General features: G+C 45.6%; 1 protein-coding gene across 1 annotated transcript; it reads left to right on the forward strand.

Moving 5' to 3' along the window:
- Positions 1-9,295: 9,295 nt before the first annotated feature.
- Positions 9,296-10,255, forward strand: LOC101946726 (olfactory receptor 14A16-like). The gene has a single exon (XM_024106002.2). The coding sequence runs from the start codon at positions 9,296-9,298 to the stop codon at positions 10,253-10,255; it is 960 nt and encodes a 319-aa protein (XP_023961770.2).
- Positions 10,256-11,792: the final 1,537 nt, after the last annotated feature.

Here is an 11,792-nt window from a genome sequence, read left to right on the forward strand (position 1 = left end):
CTGGACAATTTATCCCCATTCCTTCTTGTGCCGACATTGTCCTTTCGCATCAATAGCTCTTCTTCCTCTCTGGTGTTTACCCCCTTGATGTATTTATAGGGAGTGATCATATCCCCCCTCAGCTGGCATTTTGCAAAGTTAATTAGCCAAACTGTTTTAGGCTACATCGACTCAGGAAGCTAGGACAAGTGATTCACCAGCTTGCATACATGTACTCATGTGCTAGCTTCATGAGCATAAATAGCAGTGTACCTGCACTAGGCATGCTGAATTCAAACCCACCTGAACCCTGGAGCTATGTATTCAGCATACTTTCCGCTTCTGCTATGGCTATACTACTTTTTAGACTTCTGCTAGCCATCCTCGAGGTATTGCAAGTAGTGTATGTGATCTGGGAATCACTCCCCTGGCTCATAGTGTAGATGTAGCCTTACTCTTCTTTCCTAAACTAGCTCTCCATTGTTGCAATAGGATGACCATTATTCCTAAGATTGTTGGGTTTGGGTTGTAACTTGTTTCATATTTACACTGCATTTTTTCAAGCCTCATCTTGGACCAGATCCTCAGATGGAGGAAACAGACGCCATCCATTAACTGTAAGGGAACTGTGGCAATTTACAGTGGTGTGACAATTCTCCTCACTAGTGCTGTGATTGACAGAGGTGAGGAGATGGAAGGACTCTAACCTGACCACTGCCCTTACCCTTCCTTCCACAGACAGTTCATGATGTATTGAGAAAGAAAATGTCCAACCGCACCACTGTGACCGATTTCCTTCTCCTGGGATTCTCTGAGGTTCGGGAACTGCAGATTTTACACTCTGTGGTGTTTCTAGGGATTTACCTGGCAGCCCTGGTGGGAAATTTCCTTGTTATCATCCTTGTAGTGGTCGACCACCACCTTCACACCCCCATGTACTTCTTCCTGATGAATTTGTCCATACTAGACCTTGGATCCATCTCCGTCACTGTCCCCAAGTGCATGGCCAACTCCCTATTGAACACCAAGTCGATTTCTTATTCTGGGTGCATTGCCCAAGTCTTTCTTTTCATTTTCTTCGCTGTGGTTGACTTTGCTTTTCTCACCATCATGGCGTACGACCGATACGTCAACATTTGCCAACCACTCCACTATAAGACTATAATGAACAGGGGAGCTTGTGTCCAAATGGCAGCCAGTGCCTGGATCAGTGGAATTATTTACTTATTCCCATAATACAAGAACTAGGGGTCATACAATGAAATTGATAGGCAGCAGGTTTAAAACAAATAAAAGGAAGTTCTTCTTCACGCAGCGCGCAGTCAACTTGTGGAACTCCTTGCCTGAGAAGGTTGTGAAGGCTAGGACTATGAGAGAGTTTAAGAGAGAACTGGATAAATTCATGGTGGTTAAGTCCATTAGTGGCTATTAGCCGGGACGGGTAAGGAATGGTGTCCCTAGCCTCTGTCTGTCAGAGGATGGAGATGGATGGCAGGGGAGAGATCACTTGATCATTGCCTCTTAGGTTCACTCCCTCTGGGGCACCTGGCATTGACCACTGTCGGTAGACAGGATACTGGGCTAGATGGACCTTTGGTCTGACCCGGTACAGCCTTTCTTATGTTCTTATGTTCTTATGTTGTTCCCATTTCTACTATGCAAATTGGGAAAATATTTGCATTAACTTTCTGTGGTGGTAACAAGGTGAATCAGTTCTTCTGTGAAATTCCCCAGCTGCTCAAGATAACCTGCAATGACTCGTACCTCAGTGAAATTGTTATTACTTCTTTTCTCTTCTTCTTAGGTTTAAGCGGTTTTACTTCTATAATTGTGTCATATGTTCAGATATTCAAAGCAGTGCTGAGAATCCCCTCTGAGTGGGGCCGGCATAAAGCCTTCTCCACCTGCCTCCCTCACCTCATTGTGGTCTCATTGTTAGTTTGCACTGCCACCTTTGCCTACCTGAAACCCACCTCCAGCTCAACATCAGGACTTGATTTAACGGTGGTTGTTCTTTATTCCGTGGTGCCTCCAGTGATGAATCCAGCCATCTACAGCATGAGGAACAAGAAAATCAAAGGTGCACTAAGAAAACTAACTGCGGGGAAGTTATTCAAAAAGAATAAAATTTCCAGATTTCTCCCATGACCATGTTTTCATTCTGTGCTTCTTTACAGATATAATCAACTGATGACATTATTGTCTCCATGGGAATGTGATGTGCAGGCTTTTATGCAAAAATGTTGTGTTCATAGTCGTAATAATCCAGACTAAATTCACTGAAGTCAGTGGAGTTACTCTACTGTGAATTAGATAAGAATCTATCTATCTATCTATCTATCTAAATTATGAGGACATTTACTTCAATTCTGCATTTCCTTGTTAGAAGCGTGAGTTTAGCTGAATTTGACCTTCTGGACTGGCACGAGCTGTCACTGGGAAACCTTATTAACTCTGTGTTAATGAAGTTTTTTGCCATTTTATTTCCTAGTTTTTCAACAGAAAGAAAACTTGTTGGTCGGAGTTAGTGGTCATTGTGGCGGCTGTAGGTCGCCATGGATATGGATGATGAGTGAAGGAAAAGGCTTTTTTAAGAATCATCACATTTTTCTGGAAAGGAGCTGCATTCTGTGCACTGCTTGGCCATTCTGGGTTCCCTTCACATCAACCCCTCACCCCCAAATATCTCAGTAAGTGCAGCACAAAGCTGGACACAGCCATCTGCAGCAATACAGGTTCAGTGAGGTGTGAAATGGCCTGTTCATCTCAATGAGCTGTTCTCAGCGGAGTGAGAAACACCTGCAGGAGATGGTACAACCTGAAACAATCACTCAGAGATGTGTGAACTGCTCCACTCATATCAGTCACCCAGGTGCCAGCAGGCTGTTCTGTGTGTTGTGGGTTCATGTCCCCCTTTGCCTCTTCTCAGCTTCACACCCCCAGGGGCGGCGCTTCCCCATACCCTGGCACTCATTGGGAGGGGTGATTAGGGACACAGGCTCAGTCCCCCCTCCCACCACAAGCCAAAGAAAAAACCCCAAGATCACAAAAGCTGGAAAGGGAGGGGCATCGGACAGGCATAGATGCATCGAGAGCCCCCTGATATTGGCACACACAAGAGAGGGGAATGTGGGGCTGTCAGGCGCCCTGCCTCTTGTTCTAGTTCTGGATCCATCAGAGAAGGAGATAGACACACAGGCACAGAGAGCGTTGATGGAAACGCAGTGGGTGCTGTGCTTGCTTTAGTGTTCCCATTGCAAAACTGCACCTAACAGGAAAGTGAGGCTCTGCATTTGGTAGGGGGAGAGCATAGAGGCCTCTGAACATTGAAAGAGACAGAACATCACAACCCTCTGTTCTCCCAGTCCCCTGTTACTAACATTCAGGTCTCCTCTTCCCAGTGTCCCACCCAGCCTCATCTCCTGACCCCCAACTCATCTCCTACCCACCCACCCTATTCGGCCCCTTCCCCATACCCCCCCTCCCCTCGCTGCCCCCAAAACCTCACTCCCGCAATTCCCACCAGCTCTTCCACCCTCATCATCCTCCCCTCCCAGCGGGTAAGTGTATTTCAAAAATTGTTTCATCAACTTCTAAATATCCTGCAGTGCCCAGGTGCCATTTCCCCACAGTTTGAAACCCTCAGACAGAGCCAGGTGCCTCCTTATTCTTAGGTTCAGATTTTGGCTCAGAGTTAGATCTGAACTCAAAGTGCCCAGATGGCATGTGGGTTTCTCAGCCAGTACTGGACATTCCCCCTTCAAGGACTCACAGCCTGTGAGCCAGAGGTAGCTTTCAACCAGCTCATCCTCTCTCCATGCACGTGCTCAGCGTAATCCATTTGGAGCGACTCCAAGCACTTCGAAGGCTCACGGGCCTAACTGAGAGCTAAACCCTTTGGCTAATAACACCGTCACTTTATTTCCTCCAAAGAGCTGGTGAGTGGCCCTTGAGCACTGGAAACGCTCCCTGCTGTGAGGATCTGAGCCCTGGTTTGATCTCTGTCTGTGCACAATAAATCAGCACCAAAACACACCAACGTTAAGAAAAGTTAGAAGTAACTCCATTGGACTCAGTGGGGCAGATTTCCCCCTCACTCACCCCAGGGTAAGTCCATGGTTGTCAAGGCTGCTTCCCCACTTTGAACTTTAGGGTACAAATGTGGGGGCCTGCATGAAAACTTCTAAGCTTAACTACCAGCTTAGATTTGGTCCGCTGCCACCACTTCCAAAATGCTAATTCCCTTCCCTGGGTAGCCTTGAGAGACTCTTCACCAATTCCCTGGTGAATACAGATCCAAACCCCTTGGATCTTAAAACAAGGAGAAATTAACCATCCCCCCTCCTTCCTCCCACCAACTCCTGGTGGATCAAGATCCAACCCCCTTGGATCTTAAAAACAAGGAAAAATCAATCAGGTTCTTAAAAAGAAGGCTTTTAATTAAATAAAAAGGTAAAAATTATTTTTTGTAAAATCAGGATGGAAACCAACTAATTAAACTTAAAGAGCTCAGAGGAATCCCCTCTAGCCTTAGGTTCAAAGTTACAGCAAACAGAGATAAACACTTTAGCAAAAAGGTACATTTACAAGTTGAGAAAACAAAGATAAAAACTAACACGCCTTTCCTGGCTGTTTACTTACAAGTTAGAAAAATGAGAGACTTGTTTAGAAAGATTTGGAGAACCTGGATTGATGTCTGGTCCCTCTCAGTCTCAAGAGCGAACAACCCCCAAAACAAAGAGCACAAACAAAAGCCTTCCCCCACCAAGGTTTGAAAGTATCTTGTCCCCTTATTGGTCCTTTGGGTCAGGTGTCAGCCAGGTTACCTGAGCTTCTTAACCCTTTGCAGGTAAAAGGATTTTGGAGTCTTTTGCCAGGAGGGATTTTATAGTACTGTACACAGGAGGGCTGTTACCTTTCCCTTTATAGTTATGACAGTGGTGTTGCAATGGAGTATGTCTGGTCTAAGGAAGAGGAGATTCAGGTCCTTTGACTCCAGCCCTGCTGAGGTGTGGCCCTTTTGTCTGTGGTCCTGGGCCCTTCAATCCCAAATCTCCTAGGGCACAGCCCTTCTCTATGAGGTGTTGGGATCCTCAATCCCAGAATCCCCTGGAGCAAGGCCCTTCTCTATGGGCTGCTCTGCCCCCCAGCCCCTCACTGACCACAGCATCTCCTACCACATTTCTCAATCTCTCTGCCCTCCTCTGCAACCCTCCCCCCAACCTGGCAAATCCCAACGAGAACCTCCTGATATAAGAGTGCCTGCTGTACCACATCAAGGATGGCATGACTAGTTACCAGGAGTGGGGCATGATGGGGTACTATGGGTGGGGGTGTCCACTGCCCTGGGTCTGACTGGGGCCAGCAACAGATGCTGCACTTCCCACAGACAGGAAAAATAGGGGTAGGATGGGGAGATCTGCCCCCACTGCAGCAGCTGCAGCATTGTCTGCCTGAGTCTGAAGAGGGCCTGAGACCGTTCTGGGAGAAGGGAAGTGCCTCAGGCATCTCCATGGGGTTTGAACTCCCAGCACCACTGCTCTGGAGCACTCCACCAACCCCATCCCAGCAGGGGGCTCTCTGTGCAGGGGAGGGGAAGAGCACAGCAGTCCCGACCCCCTCACCCAAGCAGACACACCCTGTCTGGGGAGGTTAGCACTGGGGGGACTCTGACTGCACTCTGCCTGTCTGTGGGCACCTACCTGTTCCCAAGGGGATGGGCGAGAGTCACCTGCTCCTCTTCTGGGACATACCAGGGGTCCCATGCCATTGTCCCAGCCTCTCTTTGAAGCCCCCCACACTCCATGCATGGCCCTGGAGTGTCTGAATCCAGCCCTGAGAGTCAGAAAAGATTTATGGAACTAAATGTGCCTCTTTCCATAGGCTCCGGGGAACAGCCCAGTTCAGAGCTGTGACTCTTGGAGGGACCAGCGCCAGCTGCTGAAGATAGAGGGACAGGGACCCCCATCCCAGTGGACAATTCTGCATTTCAGGGAGGTTCCCTGTGAGTTAATGGCTGGCTGGAGACTGCACCATGGCAGTTTAATTCATTCTCTGATCTAATGTAACCATGAAGGCTCTCGTGATCTATGCCAATGTCTCACCCGCTGACCATTTAATCTCAGCAATACCTTGTGGAAGTGAGTTCCCCAGGTTAGCTGTGTGCTGGTTGGCAAACCCTTGAAATACTGTTCAGAAAAAGGGCTTGGCCAGGAAGAGAAAGGAGGAGATCGGGGAAGGAAGGAAATGGTGGCCATGGCTTGCCAATGGAGAGAAGGAGGAGAGAATGGGCAGGTGTTGGGAGCCAGGGATCGGTGGCTGTTTCCTGGGGTTGGGGCCATGTCAGAGGAGTCGGGCTGAGCAGAGGAGAGAACTGGTGGACAGAAGAGGAGACTGGTGGGCAGAGGGGTTAAGCAGGGATCTCTGAGGAAGCTGAGTCAGGAACTCTGGGTGAGGAATTGACTCTCGGCCATGGGAGGGGGAATCTCAAAGAACAGGGGCTGAGAGGGTCTGTGAAGTGAGGGTTGTGAGAGGGGTGGGAGAAGATTAAGGGCTGTGGGTGTTTGCTTGGGGGTCTGGGTTAGGTGAGGGAGAGGGAGGGAAACACTCAGGGTCTAAGGTAAGATGGGTTCAGTAGGTGAATCATGGATCATCTCTAAATAAATGTTTCTTTATAAACTTTTCATCCAGTCTCAATTATTATCCCCCAGATTTTCGTAAAAAGAGGCACAGAGAGTTGAGGTAACATAGCTGCATAGCTGGGCTTAGATCACAGGAGTTCTTAGTATCTTGATCTCCTTTCTGTAGATGCCTGACTGTCCTAGTTATCATTACAGGCTGGGATTCTCAATGGCATCTAAGGGCGTTAGGAGCCCAAGATGTACATGCCTTACTGCCATAGGCTCCTTTGCGAATCCCAGGCATCATTTTCTGAAATTCAGGAGAAGCCCAGGCCTTGGAAGTTAACGAGAGACACAGGGCCAGGATTACAAAGGAGTTTAGGTATCTAAAGAAGGAAATAGCTGTCTATTGGGATTTACAATAGCATCTAAGCAGGTTAAATTCCTCACTCCCACTGAATGACCATGGGACTTAGAAACCTAGCTCATTTGGGAGCATTGATCAATCCCTGTAGGTGCCTGTCTCCATCTTTGTGATCCTGGCCCACAGATGACACAGAAGCTGGGTTGCAATCAGGGAACGTAGGCCCGATACTATGTGAAGGTCATACTAGAGGATCTGAATGGTTCTTTTGGCTTTATCATCTAGACATCTATGCACGTGCCTCTGGGCCTCTGCTGCTGAGCTGTGCAGGGCTCCAGGGAGTGAGTCCCGCTAGCCCTTATTAAATAGACATAAATAAATCACCTTCCCGCAGTATTAGTCCTTTAATGCCAGTGATGCTCAACGCCAGCTACACACAGCACATCTGCAGAGAGCAACAGGTTTGAGTCTAGTTCTGGCAGTGCACTCTCAGAATGAAGGGGGAAAGGATTGTCAGATGCCTGTGCCTTTAGCTTCTAGATTCTGGTACATCGATAGATATTGACCAAAGAATCCTGGTGCTGGATGACTGAATGGATCATAAATTGGGGAAAAATCCACAAAGATCAGTACAGTAAGTTTCTATTTCAATTAAATATGTTTGGGGATCAACATACAGGGGAAAATTAAGATGATAAATATGAATTACAATCTGAACTTGTTAAGACTTTTACTCTCAATTTAATCGGATAGCTACTGCTGATTGGAATTTTTCCACCCTTCAGGAAAATTTTGACTTTTCACTGAAAACTCCAAATCCATTTTCTCCCCCAGTTTTTGGCAAATGAAAACTTTTTGCTGAAAACTGGATTTTTTTAATCACAAAACCAAAAATGTTTGTTTTTTGAGTTTTCAATTTCTTTACAAACCAATCACAAAATGTTTGGAGAAAAGCAGACAGAGTCTGAGATTTGTTGTTGTTTAGCTGAAAACCCACTCGCCATTAAAATGAACACAGCTGAAAATTTCCAACCAGCCTTAAACTTCAAATAAATTGGGGAACATTAATATTGCCTGATAAGACCTTAATTTCAAACCATTTATCCTATTGCATCTGTGTGATTTCTCTTCCAAAGGGTTAGTTGTGAGGAGGTAACAACTGAATAACCAGTTAAGTTGACAGCACACAGATTATGTTTTATATAGACTAGCCCCTTTAAACCCTGGGTTAGAGTTGAACCAAGCAACCAAACCCTGTCTATCCTGACACCATTCAAGGACATACAGGAGATCACTGGGAGTAGAACTCAGAGCTCCTTTCCTAGCTCCACACTGCTGGTGGCTGAGTATAAACGGTGTAAATGGGTTTGCAGAATTTACAGAGAACAAGACATGGGGCCATGTTTCCAAAGGTATTTCAGCACCGATTTGGATTTTCAAAAGCACCTAGGAGCTTATAACTCGTTGATTTCAGGGGGTGTTGAGGTCCCTGATGCTTTTGAGAATCCCACTAGGTGTATCAATACCTTTAAAAATCTGCCCCACAACCCCGCTCCGAAAGCCTTTACAGTCCTAGTAGACATGGCATAGAAAGGAGGAGGAGGAAACAGAGGCAGAAAGAGGGGAAATGACTGGCCTAAGGTCACACAGCAGGTCACTGGCAGAGACAAGAGTAGAGCCCAAGTGTCCTGACAACCCCTGCACTGCACAGTGCAGAGTAATTGATACAACATAGCAATGATGGAGGGATGCTGCTAGTCCATTGGAGGCCGAAGTGTAGCTTGGAGTTGGTGCCATAAATCAATTTGGAAGCAGGCAACTGCCATCTAGTCACAGAGCTTGGAGGAGAAAAATCAGAGATGAGCTGCTACTTACGATGCTGGTTGAGTCTACATGGGAATCAGGCTGTGCTGGGATTTTAGTCTATCCGTTTCATAGCCAAGATGTGAGCTTGGTGATGGATGCAACAGAGGGACTTCCTTTGGAAGAATTGTTGGGTTTGGATTGTACTTTTTTCCATCCTTCATACTGCATTTTAACAGTTCACATCTTGGGCCAAATCCTCATATAGGGTAAAATAACAAAGCTCCATTGACTTTAAATGAGCCAACCCAGTTTACACTAGTGTGATAACGTGACTGATTGATTGTCAGAGGTGAGGAGCTCTAACAACACGTGGTCATTGCAAGTGATGAGTGTTGTGCGCCTTTGACATTTATATAATAAGATATTAGAGAAAATGGAATCAGGGCCATTCCCACTGTCGCTCTAATCCTGACCATTGTCTTTCTCATTCCCCCTACAGCCATCACAGAATGGACTGAGGAAGAAAATGTCCAACCAAACTACCATGACAGAATTCCTTCTCCTGGGATTCTCTGATGTTCCAGAACTGCAGATTTTACACTTTGTGGTGTTTCTAGTGCTTTACCTGGCATCCCTGCTGGGGAACCTTCTCATCATCACAGCCATAGCCCTTAACTACCAACTTCACACCCCCATGTACTTCTTCCTGATGAATCTGTCCATCCTAGACCTCGGCTCCATCTCTGTCACCATCCCCAAATCCATGGCCAACTCCCTCATGAACACAAGAGTTATTTCTTATTCTGGATGTGTCGCCCAAGTCTTTCTTGTCTTCTTCTTCGCTTCAGCAGATTTTGCCATACTGACCATCATGGCGTACGACCGATATGTCGCCATCTGCCAACCACTGCACTATGAGACAGTGATGAACAGGAGAGCTTGTGTCCAAATGGCAGCCAGTGCCTGGATCAGTGTTATTCTCTACTCTGCAGTGCACACTGGAAACACATTTGCAATATCCTTCTGTGGAGGCAACATGGTGGATCAGTTCTTCTGTGAAGTCCCCCAGCTACTCAAGCTCGCCTGCTCTGACTCAGACCTCAGTGAAGTCGGGTTTCTCATCTTTAGTGTGTGCTTAGCCTCAAGCTGCTTTGTTTTCATAATTGTGTCATATGTTCAGATCTTCACCACAGTGGTGAGAATCCCCTCTGAGCAGGGCCGGCATAAAGCCTTCTCCACCTGCCTCCCTCACCTCATTGTGGTCTCATTGTTTATTTGCACTGGGATCTTTGCCTACTTGAAACCGACCTCCAGCTCAACCTCAGGTCTGGATCTAGTGGTGGCTGTTCTCTATTCTGTGTTGCCACCAATGATGAATCCGATCATCTACAGCATGAGAAACAAGGAGCTCAAAGGTGCACTGAGTAAATTGATAGGTTGGAGGTTATTCTCTAAGAATAAAATGTCCATATTTCTCCTTCAGTAACAATTTCATTCTGTGTTTCTTTACATAATCAGCTGATGACATTATTGCCTGCATGAGAAAATGCTGTGCATCTGTTTATGCAGAATTGGGATTTACAATAGTAAAACTCCAGTCAAACATGACTCAAGAAAAAAGAAGTTATTATAGGTTTACACCAATGCAAATAAGATCAGAATCTATCTATCATATACTGCTACCCAGCACCATACTCTCTGAGCACCTTGCCCATAGAATCAGTAGCCATAGCAAAGCCCCGAGTGATGTCTCTGGCTCTTCTTATTTTTGGGGATATCCATGCATTTGTTGTTTGTATTTCTTGTTTACTTGTTTGTCAGATTTTTATCTTTTTTTTTTTTTTTTTTTTTGCTTAACTGGTTGGCTTGTGGTTTGGTTTGTTTCTTTGGAGGTGGGAAAGCCTGGGGAGATGGTGAGTGTTTGGTTAGACAGGATTTTCGATGTTTGTCCTCTCTTGGAAGTGCCAATATGTCCTCTCTTTGATGCGGTTTTCTGAGTGAGCTGAAGGCTTGCTCCCCACAATGACAACCTCGTTTACTCATAATGATAGATTTCTATTTGATTGTGAATTATGTTAGCTAGCTTGATGATGAATAATCTATGGAAATTATTGTGCAATTTATTGTGCTTCTTTTCCTGTTAATGATTGTCTATGTCCAGATCATGATTTTCTTATAAATACTCCTTATTAAACATTATTTAACAATGATTTTTATGGCTATATCTTACTCTATCTGTCATTTAGAAACAGTTCATCGTAAAATACTTGGTGTTTGAACTTTGAGCTGTTATGACAGGATACATTTTTAACATGCTCTCGTTTGCTTCTCTGAACAAATGGAAGTATCACACTCGGGATCCTTAAAAATCAAGGAGCCAGTCCTCAGCTGGTGTAAATTGTCGTAGCGTCGTTGAGGTCAATAGATCTCTGAGAATTTTCACCAGCTGAGGATCTGCTCCAAACACTCATGATTATGAATTTAAAACTCACTCCCTTTGAATACTCTGTACAAAGGCCCTGATTCCACAGCCACTTCAGTACAGTCTTTACTTTAATCGCATGAGTGGCCCCATTGAAGGTTTAAAGGTAAACTCATGCTTAAGTCCCTTTGGATATGGGTTAGGTTTATGCATAGGGCTTAAGGCTAACAACAAACTGGTGTCAGACCCTGACACTGTCTCCATTTCTCTCCTTTCCCAGTCAAATAAAGCCTTACAATTGGTGCATGGGAATTATTCTCTCCTTCTTGGGTCTGAATTATTAACATAAAATACATTTTTTATCTCAAAGCCTGAATCTCTGGGCCTTCTTCTCCAGACTTACCAGTCCTTTACGACTCTTCATCATCAACCTCTCCCTCCTGGAAATCCTGCTCACCAGCATGCTCATCACCAAGATGTTGACCAACATGGTGTGCAACTGGAAGACCAGTTTCTTCCCTAGCTTCCATGCAAGTGCCATTGCGTGAACTGATCAAAACCCCATCCCATTTGCCTAAATGTCACTGTTTCCATAAACGAC

The sequence above is a fragment of the Chrysemys picta genome, chromosome 12 (genome assembly GCF_011386835.1).
Source record: "Chrysemys picta bellii isolate R12L10 chromosome 12, ASM1138683v2, whole genome shotgun sequence".
NCBI classification, from domain to species: Eukaryota; Metazoa; Chordata; order Testudines; family Emydidae; genus Chrysemys; species Chrysemys picta.

Bases quoted from the DNA above. Each gene is read 5' to 3' on its own strand.
- LOC101946726 (XM_024106002.2), top strand. From the start codon at position 9,296: ATGTCCAACCAAACTACCATGACAGAATTCCTTCTCCTGGGATTCTCT.